General features: G+C 38.3%; 1 protein-coding gene across 3 annotated transcripts in view; it reads left to right on the forward strand.

Moving 5' to 3' along the window:
• Window positions 1-17,956, forward strand: part of GSTCD (glutathione S-transferase C-terminal domain containing) — a 60,930-nt gene that overhangs the window by 35,191 nt on the left and 7,783 nt on the right. For all 3 annotated transcript variants that reach the window (XM_063135651.1, XM_063135650.1, XM_063135652.1), the window contains 5 exons: window positions 4,748-4,863; window positions 5,411-5,455; window positions 8,846-8,974; window positions 11,265-11,398; window positions 13,340-13,370. In XM_063135651.1, the coding sequence (XP_062991721.1) occupies window positions 4,748-4,863; window positions 5,411-5,455; window positions 8,846-8,974; window positions 11,265-11,398; window positions 13,340-13,370 (455 nt within the window). The remainder of the gene's footprint in view (window positions 1-4,747; window positions 4,864-5,410; window positions 5,456-8,845; window positions 8,975-11,264; window positions 11,399-13,339; window positions 13,371-17,956) is intronic.

A 17,956-nucleotide genomic window follows, 5' to 3' on the forward strand; every position in this document is an offset into this window, starting at 1 on the left:
CCTAGCCCAGCTCTAGGAGTAGAGATGTGAAGGCCCAGAAAAAACCCAGAAAAAATCAGAAAAAAAACTTTTTTTCAAAAAAAAATCCTGCAGACATTTTTGGTTTTTTTCCGAAAAATTGAAAAAAAATGACAAAATGGATTATGGGATGTTTTATTTTAGTATGATGAATAAAATGTTTAAGACAAGGTGTTCAGATATTTACTTTTCCGAATGATTTCTAAAAACTATGTACAGTATCAGATTATTACAATTTCTGTGCACCAAGAACAAGCAAAGTCCTAGGATTCAGACTGCAACTCTCAAATGTAAGAGCAAGATGCATTTCTGCCTCTAGGGGGCACCACTGCCACTGAAGCAGAGACTGATGAAACTAATAGTGATAGCTATAGGTCAGAAAACGAGTCTGATTAAATTTCATGCATATTCATTGAATCTTGGTCCCCCCTTTTTTCTCTCCGTTCTTTTTATGGGAATGGGGGCTTTATGTCCGCTTGACACTGTGGACATAAATAATTTTCTTTGTTACTGATGTTGATGGTTTCTTCTGTTGTTGTTTTTTAATTGTTTTTTGCCTGCTCATAAACTGGCAAAATCAAAGAGGTTCCTTACAGTTCAGGTGTTCCTAACAGCTCAGGAGCTTGTAGCTCCATTTGTTACCAAAAGAAGTAAAAAAGTAAATTCAATTTGTAATAATTGTTTGCATACACTGTACTTTTAATATACCAAATGTAATAATTTATGCCAGACCAACTTGGACATCATTATATTTTATGTTCCTAAAGTAACAAAGTGACTTTCAATCTGTAAAAGTGCTAATATTGCATTATTTGAAATTTTCCACAAAATTCTGTTTCCCCCCGAAAAAAACTGGGGGGAAAACAGTTTTTTTCCAGGGCTTCAAAATTTCTGGAAATTTTACATCTCTGTCTAGGAGCAGTTGCCAGAAGGGACAGGCCCTTTCAGAACTTGGTGATTACATTTCCCAAGCATCTCACTTCGTAAAGGTATATTCAGGCAACCATTTGTGACATGATAGCTGCAGTACTAATGTATTCATCATGGATGAAAATAACAATGCAGACAGCTGGTTGTTTACCATCTGGCCGTACCCCAGCCATATCAAATGAAAACAGTAACACCGTGGTTTATGGCTGGAACCTATTGGCCACTGTCACCTTTCACAGCTGAAATTACCTCTGTGGTGAGTTTTAAAACATCAGTGCAAATAGTTGTCTAGAATTCTAAAAATGAAGGTGTTATTTGCATGGAAGCAATGAGATAACAGTTGCTGATTTGCATGGTTTTAAGACTTCATTTCTGATCTTGCTCAAATTAAAAGAGAAATCTGTCTATGGGCCTGTTCAGAAGACACCTTAAACCCTGCTGGTTAAGGCTTTTGGTTAAGCAGCAGGGTTTAAGGTGTTGTGTGCAATGCAGTTTGCTAAACCCTGGTCAATTCTAACCCCAGTCGGACCATCTGCAGCAGGGTTAGTGGCTGTAACCATGGCTTAATGTGTTGTGTGTTAATGGTTATGGTTAGTGCTTATGGTTAGTGCTAATTCCAGAGAACCACAGTTTCACTAACCACAGAGCCTGAAGTATCATCTGAACGGGTCCTATATGTTGTAGGCTGTTTACATATATATTTTTGAAGAAGAAAGCCAGCTATGGCATAGTTTACAGCCACAATGACATTGCTAACTCAAAGGCATTTGTTGTTATTCCTACATGTCAAGTTAATGTGTATGGACCAGAAGTAATTACAGAGGAAGAAAAATGTTTATCTTGGTGCACAAATTATTCCTTAAAACTGTGTGTCTGGTTTTTATTCCCATGTTATAAATTACAACTCCTCTTTATGGTCATTCTCTAAATTGCTCTAAGTTTGTGGAGGAGAATGCTGCATTTCAACAAATACCTAAACTTTAAATGAGGACTGTGTTTTGCAACAAGTTATAGCCACTTGCTGAATACCACCAAACATGGTATAAAGATTAGCTTTTCAGATTGCTAGTTGTGCAGTGGAGAAAAACCACTGAGGTTACTCAGTAGGACAGTTATTGTTTACTACTACTGTTTCCATTGATTTTAGCTGATTCAAATTGCATATTATTAGATTTTTATTTTATTGTTTTAAGATGTTTTTAGAATGTATATGTCACCGTTAGCTTCCTCAAAAAAGAGGGTGCAGTTTAAAAACAAATAGCACATAAGAGGCATGCCTTAGCATCAAAATGGATCTTTCATTTAAAAAAAAAATCAAAATGGAGAGCTTGGTAGAACCCAAAGTAATCCATTCTGCCTCTGCTGGGGACATATTGTGAAAACTATTCTTGTTCAGTAGGGCATTGGAGATGCTATCAGCTTCAGTGGATAGGAGCTTCAGCTTCAGTGGAGAGGAGCCATAGTTTAGATTTAAACACATGCTTTGCATGAAGAACATCTCAATTTCAATTCCTGGCATCTCCAGTTAAAAGAATTTTAGGTAGTAGGAGAATATTCTGGAGATATTCTGGAGAACTACTGACAGATTCAGTACACAATAGTAGACTACATCAGCCTTCGACCAATTTGGTGCCCTCCAGATTTTTTAGGCTGTAACTCCCATCAGCCCTGACCACTTGCTATGCTGAGGCTGATGGAAGTTGTAGTTCAAAACATTTGGAGGGCACCAGGTTGGACTATCTGGACTAGGTGGACTTAGTGGTCCAAGTCAGTGTCAGGCAGTTTCAAATGTCTGTGCGATACATACAACATGGATAGATAAATGAGAAAAATTTAATAAAGACTGACCTTTAAAAAGTTATTGCTGCCTTTGTCAGAATGATTGGCAAGCTCATATACTATTCTACTCATCTGTGCCATTTATGAAGTCTGACTTGCTAAAAGAAAATTTCTAGCCAAAACCTATTTCATTTAGCTAATAATATACTATACATTTTAGTATCAATACATGTTGTTGTTGTTATAGTTGTTATAATTATAGGTATATATTGCCCTTCATCAAATTTGGATTTCAACACAGCATTCAACATAAGATTAATGCAATTTAAACAGAAGTAATTGTAACAAAACAACTGATAAAATCCTTAAAGGCAAGCTAAGATTTGCACAGATTAAAATACCTGGGTAATTTTTTTATTGCCTAGCGCGCAAACATTTGCATACTGTACTTACTTAATCAGCTTGTTATGATAGCTTTTACTTTCTTCATTCTGAGAATAATGGTGGAATACAAAGAACTTCTTGCACAAATGGAAGTAAATTTGGCTCATTCAGGTGGGGTCACAGATATCCACAGATTTCTGCTTCCAGCTACAGGCCCATGTCAAATTCACTGCTACGCCAGAGCGTCTTCCAAATCTCTGGAGCAGCTTTTAAGGGGGCAGAAAGGACTTCAGCAAGAAAAGAGCAAGCAGCCCTCTTACGCAAATGGGACTCTGTCCATGGCCTGGTTCAGACAACACACTAAACCATGCTGCTTAACCACAAAATTCCCTTAACCATTTTATGGTTAAGCAGCATGGTTTAGCGTGTTGTCTGAACCAGGCGAATGTGTCTCTGGATCCAAGCCATTTACTAGGGTTTTGTTCCACAGTGTTGTGCATATAGGGTGTTCATAGGAGAGATGATCCTGCTCCTTGATCATTTCAGTTGCTTTTTTCTGCACTTTTCCCAACTCTACTACACCTTTTTATTTATTCTTTTAGGTGCAGTGACCCGAACTGTACACTGTATTCTAAGTGTGGTCGCACCATAGGTTTTTATAAGGACAGTTTAATATTGGCAGTTTTATTCCCAGTTCCTTTCCTAATTATGCCTATCATGGAGTTTGCCTTTTTCACAGCAGCCTCACACTGGCTGCTGTGAAAAAGCAGCCAGTGTGCTTTTTCACAGCACACTGTGAAAAAGTGTGCTTTCATCGAGCTGTCCACCACAACCCCATGTTGTATTGGAATAATTAAAGCCCTACATGGTTTGGGTCCAGGCTATCTGCAGGATCGGCTTCTCCCATACAATCCGCCCCGCACACTCAGGTCCTCTGGGAAGAATTTACTCCAGCCAACAAAAACAAGGCTGACAACTGCTACCCAGAGGACCTTTTCTTCTGCCGCTCCCAATTTGTGGAATGGCTTACCGGGAGAGATTCGTCAACTTAACAGTCTTCCAAAATTTAAGAAAGCCATAAAGACTAATCTCTTCCAGCAGGCCTACCCAGCTGAATTTTAAGATGCCTTTTTTTTAATGGTGTGCTGCTTTTAATGATGTACAGGTTTTAAATGTTTGAATTAGTTTTATGTATTTTATGTTGTTTTTAATTGTGTTGTACTCCGTCTCGATCCAGAGGGAGAGGTGGGTAACAAATAAATATGTTGTTGTTGTTGTTGTTGTTATTATTATTGATTCTGTCGCTCCTTAATATTTCCAGGTGTTCTCAATGTCCTATATCAATGTAATTATAAGGGTATAAATTGTGAGGCTTGAAGATGCAACTGTGCTATAAAATTCTACTTTTCACTTAGTTTCCCCTCTGTTTCTCTCTGAAGTTGTTTTCAACACCATATATCATAAGCCCATCTGGAACAGGATCCTTCTCTTTTTCGTTTCTTTGTATCATGTAAAATCATTTACCCTGTGAAGTATTTGGAATCTGACAAGTTATAAATCAAAATAATTACATTTAAAAGGAAAATTTGTGAAACCATTCTCACAATACATCATTTCACAATGTTGTCATCTTTAGGAAAGATGTCCAGTGATCGTGCTTTGAGGAAACAACAACAGCTCAACAATTTGGTGGCTTTGGTGACAAAGCTGGCTAAACCTGGAGATGTAATTGTAGACTTCTGCAGTGGAGGGGTAATGTATTTTTTCCTTTAATACAGTGTACCCTCAGTTGCTTTCCTTCTCTATAAGTCCAGCAGTGCATGACCAAGATGCAGGCAAACACTGACATTTGGGGCTCATCTACACCAAACAGGATATTCCACTATGAAATCTGTATATAAAAGGCAGGAGCCACACTACTGCTTTATAATGGTATTGAAGTACACTGACAACTGTTGGGGACCATTGACACATACCACATACCGCTTTCATACGGCTTTCATAGTGTTATATCCTGCTTGGTGTAGATGTGTCAATGGGCCCCAACAGTTGTCAGTGCACTTCAGTACCACTATAAAGCAGTAGTGTAGATCCTGCAGTGCACTTCAATACCGCTATAAAGCAGTAGTGTGGCTCCTGCCTTTTATATACTGCTTTCATAGTGGAATATCCTGCTTGGTATAGATGAGCCCTTGGTCTGTTTTTAAAATCTCTGTCAATATTTTGTTGGAAAATATTGTGAAATGGATCAGCTATGTGGAATTAAGAATTATCTCTGTCTTTTCTTTGGTTTGAACAGGGCCATGTTGGAATTGTTCTTGCTCACTTACTATCGTCATGCAAGGTAAGGTGTAATTAACATGCAAATGCAAATTTTTATATCCCAGAAAGTCAAATGTCTAATTAAATGAAAACTGTTTGATTTAGGGAACTCCTGGCATATTTTACAACAACCCGGTTATGTTTTTCTGAGTAAGATGAAGTACTATTTCTCATTCCCAACAATAAAATAGTATCACTCCCCAAAATAAGTAAGGCTGAAGATAACTTTTATTTTTTAAATGATAGAATATTGACATCCACATATTGACTTTTTAAACTCTCAGGTTGACATTCTGGAACATTTTACATAAAAAGATCGTCTGCGATGTTTTGTAAGGATCCCCGGCAAACACTCATGAGAACATAGATGTAATTCTCCCATTTCAGTGCAGTTAAGTAGGCTCCTACAAGTACGATGTATGGCTTATTAGTACCACTGAGAGAGGCCCAAACTGGTAAACACAGCTGAGAGGTGGGGCTTGTGGGTTTTATTAAGGGTCCTTTATCTTTCCACTCATTCAAGAACTAAACCAAATTTGACAGGGGTTTTTACTATAGGTAAATTACAAAAACCATTACACTGTGGGGGAAACGGATATCCATACAGAAGCCATGTTCAGAAGATCGTATCTCATCTTATTAAGCCAAGATACACATGAGCATTTTGCCCACACGTGCAGCCCCTTTGCTCCTTGCTTCACTGTAAGCCAGGGCTCCCCAACCTTTTTAGACCTGTGGGCACATTTGGGGAGTTGAGATACTGCTGTGGGCACCACCACAAAATGCCTAATCAGTGGGTCGCCACTTGGGCATCTGCCTTTCAAGTCGGTGGATCTTAGGCTGCGTCTTATTCAGCAAAAACTTTTGCTTTGTTTCTATTGGACATTGCAATGTCTCTTTAATAAGGAGTTGCCTCATTCAGCTAATTGCTGGCAGTGCAATACAGCTAATGCGTCTTTTAAACATATGTTTTGTCAATGTCCAGTAAATACTTCTTTTTGCAGGGAGATTATTACACACACAAAAAATTGTCCTGCCACAATCCAGAGCTGGAAAAAGTATAAAAAGGCCATAAGCCTATATACACCAGTTGCTGGGGAACATGGTCAGTAGAGTGCTGTTGCACCTGTGTTCTGTTTGTGGGTTCCTGGTCGACAGCTGGTTGGCCACTGTGTGAACAGACTAGATGGACCCTTGGTTTGGTCTAGCATGGCTCTTCTTATGTTCTTATTCACTGATGTACCGGCTCTTTTAAATTATTTACCTGCCTTATGGAAATTAACAAATAGTCAGCTGGCTTTTGACAGCTAAACAATTAATATTACAACATTGAAAGGATAAACACTCACCTCCTATAATGCAATGGATTGAGGATGTTCCAACACTTTCAAATGGATACTTATTTGGATATTTCGTCCCCAGCCCATGTATAATTGCTAGAAAGTTGTATGCATTTCATACAAATCCATGTATGTATATTAAAAAAATGGGGAAAATATATTTTAAAAATACAAGTGCCTGAGGGTTCCACATTGAGAACACCTCCAGTAAGCCGTGATTAAACTGGGATTTCTCTAATTTACCATACCTTCCTATTTGATTGGAACTAGGAAACCAACTTCAGAACAACCCAGGAGCTTTAAGGTTTGAAGTGAAAGGCAATGCATATCCCAGTTTTAGAAGACAAGATATGATCATCCAAACTTATCGAGTGACTATATACTTAAGATGTCAAAAAGCTAGACAAATTTTAATCGCACTATTTATAATAAAAAACATATCAGGGTTTAACTCTAGGAGATTTGCTGGAGTGCCCTCTATCTTAAACCCAATACAAAACCATTCATGAACTAATCTCGAATTATTTATTTATTACATTTTTATACCACCCAATAACCGAAGCTCTCTGGGTGGTTCACAAAAATTAAAACCATGAAGAGCATAAAAAAAAACCCCAACAATCTAAAAACACAAATACAACATACAATATAAAAAGCATAACCAGGATAAAACCACATAGCAAAAATTTATATAGGTTAAAATACAGAATTAAAACAAGATTTAAATTTAAGTTAAATTAGGTGTTAAATTACTGAGAAAATAAAAGGTCTTCGGCTGGTGACGGAAAGAGTACAGTGTAGGTGCCAGGCGAACCTCTCTGGGGAGCTCGTTCCACAGCTGGGGTGCCACAGTAGAGAAAGCCCTCCTCCTAGTAGCCACCTGCCTCACTTCCTTTGGCAGGGGCTCAGGGGTAGTTTTGCTTCCTGGTGAAATTTGGATAGTTTTGCTTCCTGGTGAACATCTTACACAAACTGCATTACTCCTTTACATGGCTCAGTAACAGAGAAATCCTATCTTTCACAGTTCAATTTTTTGTTTTGTTTTACTTAATTGGAAGTCTCATAATCACAAGTCCAGATCAGCAAATTCTGTGCTTCCGGTTCTCCTTGAATGTAGAGGCTTTATTTGAAAAAACACCCTGGTGTAGTTACTGGCTCATAAACAATAATAGCAGACATTTTCTGCTTCTCTGAAGAGCAACACGTCTCCGTATTAAGTCTCAGGGAGATTTTCTCTGGGAAATTTGAGTCAATCATGCTCAAGCCTACAAGTGAACCTGAAAAAGTTGGCTCTGTTCCAAATGTTTGAAAATGAAATTCCTTTGAGGACTGCAGTGCAGCAGGCACAGTTCTGCAAAATTATATAAACCAGGCCCAATTGCCGAAAGTGTGGTTGTGGAAATTTGATGTGAGAGGTACCATGTGTGATAATTAGCAAACGTCTTTGATAATTGTAGTCATACTGCATATGGTGGGCATATACAGTATGACTAACACCACAGTCCTATGTTCTGCTGCACAGGAGCTGTTGCACACAAGATGGGATACCAGGGTCTGACAACTGCCACAAGAAAATCCCTCATCCCTGGGAACTATGAGCCATCTCATCACTGACCCTGGGAACTAGACTCTCCCTCTTTACAATGGGGCAGCAGCATTTATAGATATATTGTATCGGCATCAGGCTACAAGCCCCTGTGATACATCACAAAGTGGTTGGTTTTTGAGGACATATATGGGACACTGAAGAATGTAGGGCCACCAGCAGTGCCTTGCATTGTATTTTGAAAGTTGTAAGAGTAGCCCCATTCTGTAATGTTAGCATAATCTTTCTCTAGGGAGGCAGCAAAGTCAACAGATCTTTGTCTGGTTAACATGCACAAAATGCTGCATTATCTGTTTGACCTAGGGATCAGGTCAGGCAGCATTTAAATTTATTAATGTCTAGATTGATACATTTCTGTTTAGGAACACAACATGCATTTATTTCTGCCAAATGCCTCAACATTATGTGAAAAAAAATTTTTTATCAAAAGTTGACCATAATTAACTACTGCTTTTGTGAAATGTAGATAATATTGGTTGAAAATAAAGAATTGTCACTAATACGTGCTAAAGAGAGAAGCAGTGAACTAGGATTAAACAACATATGGTTCATCCAAGCAAATATGGACAATTTTAAAGGAACTTTTAATATTGGGGTAAGTGATTTGGAAATTATAACCTTAGGCCTTGCTTATGTTTTTAAATGGAAATATTTTCTTCAAACAGTGTTTAATATGTAAAAAATGACAATTATTTTTCTATAAAGCCCTGTTATTTTTGATACTGTATAAACTCATTTTAATAGAAAAGCAAAAGTTATCTTTTGGAACTATTACTTTGTAGACTCCCCACTGTCATGATTAATATACAAAATAATCAACTTTGCAGTGAGGTCAAAAGTACATACAAGTTTACAAAACAGCTGAAATGGTTACATGGCAAAGAGGCAGGTGGTTTTTGCAAGTTAATAGTAACAATGCATTATTCAAGTTGGCTGTTGGAATAGTGTTCAGGAGCCCATATACTAGCATGGCATATCACTAGTGGAATGGAAAGTACACAGTTCTGATACCAGAAATCAGTGGTTTTGCTCATTTCCAGGGTTAATTTAAGAAATACTAGTTCCTTGTTATGTTCGCAGTGGGTCCTGCGGACTCAGGGGAACTAGCAGAAGCTCAGCAGCAGCAGTATTGGATATTGCCCACTGTGTTTAAAACCACAGCTTAATTAGCCCCCTGAAATCTAGTTTTCCAATAATTATTCCATTATTCCATATGAAAAATTATGAAGTATGAAATTATTGCTAGAAATTATTTGTAGCTACTATGGTGGCAGGAACGTTTGATACAAATTCAGTTGATAGAGAGCAAGGAAGAGCTTGTGCAGAAATAAGACAGCTTGGTCCTTAAAATATTTAAGGAATTGAGATTGGTATATGAGATTACATGTTTCCTTCCTCTACCTCTTCTCCTTTTGAACATAACTTCCCTGACCTTCCCCCAGCAGCTTTAACTATGGTTAAGGGTTCTGTCAGCACTACAGTTATTCGTGGATAATACTAACTGGACTTGATGTTAACTGGGTTACTTTCAGCTCCTAGATAAAATCAAATCCTATTCACTATTGACCATGGTGAATGGCGGGACTGACATAATCCTTAACTATGGTTAAGTCTTTGGGGTAAGGACTGAAAGAATTTGCAGTTGAGAGGTAAGGGAGGATGAGGAGGGGAGGAGAAATTGCAACTTAAGGGCTGGGTTGTGTTAACTATCCACTGAACTAATAGCATGAACACATACATGTGTACTCAAGTAAACCCAATGGGACTTACTCCCAAGTAAGTTGTAAGATTGCAGACTATTAGAAAATGCAACAACAGTATAGTTAGGGCAGAGATGTAAGTGGCCTAAAGACTGGAATGAAAAGCAAAGGTGAGACAGAGGATGACGGAACTAATCACAGAATTAGAGAGAAAATATTTGTAAATTTGATTAGTTATACTTATTAGCAGATGATGAAAAAAAAAAGTTGTTACATATCAACCAAACAGCTTCACATGTGTGAATTTGAAGAGGGTTGGGAAAAAGTTACAAGAATTATTGAAGAAATTCCGTGAGACATTCAAATTATATTGTGTCATTATATACGTGCCATGAATATTGTTGTTGATGATATATTATTTTAAATGTTTGCTAATAGTTGCAATTAGTTGTACTCTAGTCTGTAACCTGGCAGTGCAGTACAGTCTAGACTCTCAGCAATACTTTTTTTTTTGACACGGTATCTTAAGTTGATCAACCAAACCCAAACATTCTTTTAAGCACTATGTAGTTATCATACTTATAGAAATATCTATGTTTGAGGCTGTCATTTCAGGTGACTGAGAATAAACCTGGCAGCAAGCATTTCACTTTGTTATACGAACTGTGCCAGAATGCTGTCAAGTTTTGTCTATCCCCATGTTCGACATAATCAGCCATGATTCACTTTGGAGCAGTATAAATGAAATACTTTTGGAATAAAATACCAGAAAAGTAAAAACAAAAACAAAAACCCTTTACTCATGAACCTTTCTGAATCATTTTAATTCATTGTTTGATTAATATCTGAGCTCTACAGTTTGGGTTCTTATGTGGGAAAGAAATGTCATTTGACCCTATATGGTGATCTAAACTGTCCAAAATGTTTTGTTGATACTTTAATATGCCGCGCCAGATTTTAACTTTATAATGCTATTGCACTACTTCAATTGGATTAGTATTATATTTTATACCTACTGCCAAATGTGGATATATTTTTTGAGCTAGCATACCTTTACCCCCCTTTTATCTTAGAATGAGCAATGAAAATAGCCGGCACTCTAATATGTGGCGAAGGAGAGGCTGATGTTGCAGTTGATGGCACTCTTTCTTTTACATTTCAATAACTCAACAATAACTTTTGCAGGTAGCATTGCATGCTTGTGGAGTGGCAACAGATATGGTGATTGAACGTTGTAACAAAGTTCGTGCAGCATTTGTTATCTCTCCTTGCTGTTACGGTTTCATTCAGAACACAGCCAAGTTCGTATTTCCACAAAGGTCAGATGCTTGTTGAAATCAATGTGCGTGAGTGTGTGTAGTGGGAACTGGTTTAAAATGTATAGCATTTAATATAAAATCTTGAGTCAAATCCTATACATAGTAGGGATTAAGCCCCATTGAATACTGTAGGACTTACTTTTGAGTAAACATGCAGAGGTCTGCAGGGCAGTGCCTATATTTGTCCTACAGGACAAAAAAATACATTTTTTAACAACTTGTTAAAAATAAATGTATTAAAATGCTGGAAGCCAACTCACTACAGACCCTACCCCAGCATGGGATGTTCAGAAGCAAAAAAATAATAGAGGTTAGCTGCCTGTTCCTTTGTAAGGGAAATATGCAATCCCATAGATGAGTGGTTAATACATCCCACTTTGGCACAGTGATCAAGGGAGAATGTCATCTAGACCTGTGACTTTTAGCTAATTCTAGCTTTAAAGATGCTTGTAGAAATAGTTTTGGATGCATCTTTGCTCTTTCTGAAATATCAATTAATAGCAATTGTAAAGAGTATATAACAGACGTATGATAAATTTGAACTTGAAAGAAAAGAGCCTTCAGCATGCTTGCCCCACTGGAAAACAATTCAAATCTGCATTGCTGTTTTCTTTATAGGCTTAATTCCTCATGTAATGCTTTTAAGAGCGAGACCCTGTGGTTCTGTTAGACCCTCCCAAAGACCATAGATTCTTTGCCATCCCCACTCTAAGGCTGTACATGCTGCTGTGTCCTTAGAAGGAGAACCTCCCCGCCCCATCCTCTCACAGCTGTCATAGAAAGAACCGTGCTGCTTTCTGAGCTTGCAGAAATGACCTCTGAGAGTTGTGAAAGTTGATATGTCAGTGGGTGGAGAGGTGATGGAAAGGAAGGGGACAGGAAAGGCCAGGATACAAAGCATTCTATGGTCTCTCCAGCCTCTACCAGTGAACCTCTTTCACATGGGCTCAGAGGCTGTCTAGAGTAAAAATGCAACAGTAGGAACACGGAGGGACAAAAATCACCTCTCACAGCTGTCCTACTTGCAGTAGCCCAGCAGGGCATAAGATCCACAGAAGCCCCCAGGTTCGTCGGCTTACGTCTAATTAGGGTGTAACACGTAGGACTGCACCCTAACTAAAGTATTTGATCTAAAAAATAACGGACTTCTGCAGTGCAATGATATGTTTGTTTAATCAGAAGTAAGTCCCCCTGTGTTCAGTGAGGCTTACTCCCTACTAAGTGTGTGTAGGATTGTGCCTGTGAAAGGACCACAGAACATAGTAATGGAAGTCAAGCAGTACTTCAGAGACAGAGTTTAAGTAGTTTAATTATATTTAATTATTCCTTTTCTTACAGCCAATCTGGCTTTAAAAATAGTCCTTTGACTTTGGAACTGCTGAACTTCGGAATTTTGTTCTTTACTAGGGAACAACACTAGAGCAGGAAAGAATCTTTTTATCTTGAAGAACTCTTATAGTTTAAAGTGCAAACCTCTGTCTCAGTGGCCTAGGTCACAGTTTGTTAAACCATGGATTGTTGTGAATAAAGTGGGAGCAAGTGTTGTTTAACCCATAGTTGGTCGTTATGCGTGAACTGGGTCATAGTGACCTGATTTGCATGACACAACAGCGCACCATGTGTTAATCTACCTGCAGGGTAAACAAGCCATAAGGGTTGTCTAACCCTGAAAGAACCCCTGTCTCCTGGGTTCATATGATATACAAAAAATGATGCCCATGGGCACCCAGTACAAAGCAACAACTTCCACAGGTAAATTAAGCCACAGTGGGCTGTCGTGTTGTGCAAACCAGCCCATTGCTGCTTATAAATTTTGTTCAACTTCCAGATGAAAACACACTCAAGTATTTCTTTTGAACTCAGCCAAATGTTTTAAAGACTGCATCTGTTTTTAAAATGTTTATCATGGTCATTATTGAATCATTTTTTTTTCTATTTCAGTCATCAGTTCAAGGAAGTGCTATCCTATAAGGTATGTAAAAGGTTGAGCTGTGGTTTAGAATTTCTTTCTCTACCCTTTTCTGTCCCCCCCCCCCCAGTATGGTTCATGTGGAATCAACAACCTCTTTTAACAATGGGGTTAAAAACACATCAGAATAGTTAAGCTTGACTATTGTATGCCTTGTGTCCATTCTTCTTAGATGTAGGGAAAAGATTTTGTAGTAAAGGTAGTATAAAATATTCTGTAATGGGCTATAAATTAATATAAAATTAATTTATATCCCATTTTTCGGATTCAAGAATTCCTAAAGGTGGTTCACAAGATCATAAAAAAAATGTGAAACAACCATTAATAATTTAAAAGATAATACAATAAAATGAACTTAGTGGTTTCACTATAAAAGAGCTACATTCACCCATCAAGTAGAAATAGAGGAATAGCTGTGAAAGTGCTGATGGGCCTTTCTAGAATTTCTTCCTGGTCCTTCCCACAATGGGCCTGGAGACAATCTGATCTAACAGAATGGGAGTTCTATGCCAGACATAAGTATGTACACTGTTGGATCAGTTTCCTATTTTTACAGTAGTTTGGTTTCACCTGGCTCTGTTCCCCCCCCCCCCCCGGTTTATTTAATTTTTTGATCTCCTGATTCAGATTGGACACTGATAGCTTGAAATGGCTTAGATTTTTTTCAGTTATATTTCAGATGCGATTTCTTAGTGAATTCACTATTGCATAGTTCAGCCTACCCCAACCAGATGTGTTGGACTACAACCACTATCATTTCCCGCCAACATTACAGGTTGGAGAAGGCTGATATCGTTTAACAGCCTCTAAACTAAAACCACATTTCAATAAAATGTAACTAAAACATGCTAATGTTATATTAATTCTCTCTATAGAATATGAATTCCTTTAGCCACAAGTAAGCATGGCAACATTGTTATAGGAAAAAAAAAAGAATTTCCGTAATTTCTCATAATAGTTCACCTCAAACTGTTCTAGGAACATAGATGATGCTCATCAACGCCGAAGGGGTGCTCCATTCATTTCAATGGAAGAAACCACTTTGTGCTCTTATTTCTTTGCATGGGCAGATTGTTTCCATCAGTTGATACATAGGCACACACATTTCAATCCCCATGTTGGCTTTTTGAGAGTATGCAAAGAGCTACATTGTGTCTTCATTCTGGCTTGTTGAAAGCATTATTTTACTTCCAGGCCCTATAAAGCCAGAAAAATATATTGTATAAATATAGTGTATAAATTTGAAAAATAAAATAATCACTATTATTATGTATTTTTAACATTTTCCTATCAAAGACTTCATTGGAAAATTATTGCTGCAACGATACATTTTCTATTTCAGTACTTTTCCAACTTTTCCATGATTTTTTTGTAAATTCATTTTTCACAGAGATAAAATAAAGTAGCAGTTTAAACCGAAGATAGCAAATATCAAAGATAAGCACATGTGCGTTATTTGAAGTTCAATGGGTTCTAACAAGCATATTGTTTTTATAAGTTTGCATCCATCGATTTTTTAAAAAAGGAAACGTGCAGCAGGAAGGCACTCTAAAATCAGTCCAAGTCACTTGTAGCATTTTATGTGGATCTGTACCAGATGGTGTCCATGTCCATATCTGTATATCTATGGTTTTCTAGACTGTAATGTGCATCTTTGCATATTGGATTGATATCTTTTCAGTTACTGATATGTTGCCAAAGTTGGAAAAGTTGGCTAGACACTGTGTCACTGACTCCATAGTTCATCTAAATTTTGTATTTCCTTTCGCTGTGAGATTCAAGGCCCCCTTATGTCAGGTAGAACCAAAAGTGTTGTTATGGAAACTAGCCATTTTAAATCACACAATGTTTCATTCAAAATGGCAGCTGTGGCATCTCATAGTGAAATTCCAGCGTATCTATTTGCAGCTGCTATTATTTTCTAGTGAGAAATGGCTTGCATCAATAATTTAGATTTGGAGCTAACTAAATATTAAAATACATGCACATTTAATGGAGAACAGTGCCCTTTTTAAAAGGAGCTTTAAATTTTTTTAGTGGAGAAGCAAGGGGACCACAATGAGATGCTTAACCTTTGCTTCACCTGCCATTACTCTACCTAAAATCCCCCTTGAAAGCTGTGCTGGATTTTTTTATTTTTTTTGGTATGCTTTGTTTTAACTGGGTTGTCATGTCATGTGTTAGAGTAATATTATAGATTATGACCCAGAGATGTGTGCTGGGGTATCTAGGCACACAACCAGCTCTTACACACTTCTTAGAGCTGGTGGGGCTGTGTGTGTGTGTGTGTGTAAAAGGACCTGCTGTAATGCATAATGAGGCCCTTGGGATACATTTGTAGCATAGGCTACAAATGGGGAGGACTGTGCACACAGCAGGAATTTTCATTATATTTCTGGACATCAGTTCTCAGCTTAAACATCAGTTTGCAACAGGTGCTGTTATTGGGGGGAGGGCATGCGGGGGGAGAGAAAAATCCTAACTGCTGCACGTCAGTTCATACACATGCATAAAGAGGCCCCATAGCCATGCTATATAACTCATGCCTGTTCTGAACATATGTTGATCTCTACAGCCTCCTAGAGGTCACCTATCCCAAAGACCCAATTGGCATTATCTCTGCAGGTTATAGGAACACTACCCATAGTTTCTAAATACTCTATAAAATTAAAACAGCTATTCCAGTTTTAGATGTACACATTTCCAACATAATTACTTCAGGAACTGGCAACCTGGTGCCATACAGATGTTTTGGGCTACAACTCCTATCAGCCTCAGCCAGCATGGCCAGTTATCAGGAATTATGGATGTTGAAGTTCAAAACATCAGGTTGCATTACCTGCTTAATTTAATTGGATCTATATTCAGTCTAACTCAGAGTTTCATGGTTGGTTACTATGTCGTTAAAACCATCAATATAATGTCCAACAGTATAACTCAAAAACCTAATGAAATCTTACAAAATTAAAATCTCTATTCTTTTTCTTTCCCCCCCTGCAGAATTATAGACATCACTATATATTTTTATTTATTTGGGAGGATTTGTTCTTTGCAAATGATATTGCCTAAATTCCATAAGAAAGTGTTTTGTGTTCTCACGTAATTATCTCCATCTAATGTTACAGGCGTCTCTGTCAGGATCTACAGTTCTGAAATGGTTCTGAATGCTGTGACTTGGCACTTGAAATTGCAGCTGTCCTAGCTAGTGCAACTGTCAGCAAAAGCACTGTCACGGTGTTAGTTTTCCTTTTTGCACCTTTTTCCGCCTGTAGAAAGCATAAACACCTCTGAGGTCGGGTCTGCATGTGGTATAGAATAGACCATAATTCACAGTGGATCATATGACCTAATAGTGTTTCAGCAGGAAGGATAGGTGGAGTTTTCTTCTATGGCTTTCTGTACAAAGCAAAAGGCACAGATGCAAGAGTGTGATGGACAATGCAACGCCCAAGGCTGTGGTTTTGTGCCAGAGTAGCAAAACATTGGGAACCTCAGAATATCTGATATGGGAGAAGCAGGACTGCACCTGGTGGTGCCCCCCCCTCCCCACTGGCTGTGCATTTGGCAACACTGCATGGTGCAGTGCTTGCATGACCCAGATGAAGTGCAGCAAAAAGCACAGAAGGGGCATGATGTGTGTATAACAGTGTTTAGGATCAAAATAGACGTGATGTGGATGACACACAATCGGGTTCTCCCATGTTGCTTTTTGTTGCTGAAAGGGACCAAATTGGAACTGGGGCATGGCACTAGGGAGGAATTAACCTCTCACACCATTTCCCCGATTTATCCATCAGTGATGGGGAAGTACTGGTACTATTTCGGTATGTTTTTACCCCCATGGGAGAAATCAGTCACAGACCTGTCATATCTCATCTAGCTGTGCCTTTATCTGACTGGGCCAGAGGAATGAACACACACACACACACACACCTTGTGAGAGTATAGAGGGCAAAATATGCATATTCTTTTAATATAAGCACCAAGGCCAATAGTTGTTTTAATACTGGTGTAATATGTGGTAACTTATTTATCCAGTTGTCACACATGCAGCTGTATTTTTTACCTACTGAAACTTCCAAACCGTCTTCAAAGATCATCCAACATAGAGCACATTACAATAATCTAATCTTGAGATAAAAAATGATGTCACAAGCATTTTGAGGGATAGATTTGGACACTGTGGGACCCCATAGCATAAATGCCAGGGGATATAGCGGAAGTTTCCAAGCACCACTTTCTGCTATCAAGTCACCCAGATAGGAGATAAACCACCATAGTTCCGCTCCACCCCCACCCCCATTCCAGCCAGCCTACCCAGAAAGCTATCATGGTTTATGGTATCAAAAGCCACTGAGAGATCTAGAAGGATCAATACAGTTACACTCTCTGTGTCTCTCTCCTGAAGCAGGTCATACTTCAGTGCAACCAAAGTTTTTCTTCCAAACCCTGGCCTAAACCATTATTGAAATCCTGCAAATCTGTTTCATCCAGGACTCCCTGGAATGTGCGGCCATGTTGCACTCTATCACCTTCCCAAGGAAGGAGATATCAACTTACAGTTTTTCATGTAATTTGGGTCCAAGGAG

Source organism: Elgaria multicarinata, chromosome 10, assembly GCF_023053635.1.
Source record: "Elgaria multicarinata webbii isolate HBS135686 ecotype San Diego chromosome 10, rElgMul1.1.pri, whole genome shotgun sequence".
Lineage (NCBI taxonomy): Eukaryota > Metazoa > Chordata > Lepidosauria > Squamata > Anguidae > Elgaria > Elgaria multicarinata.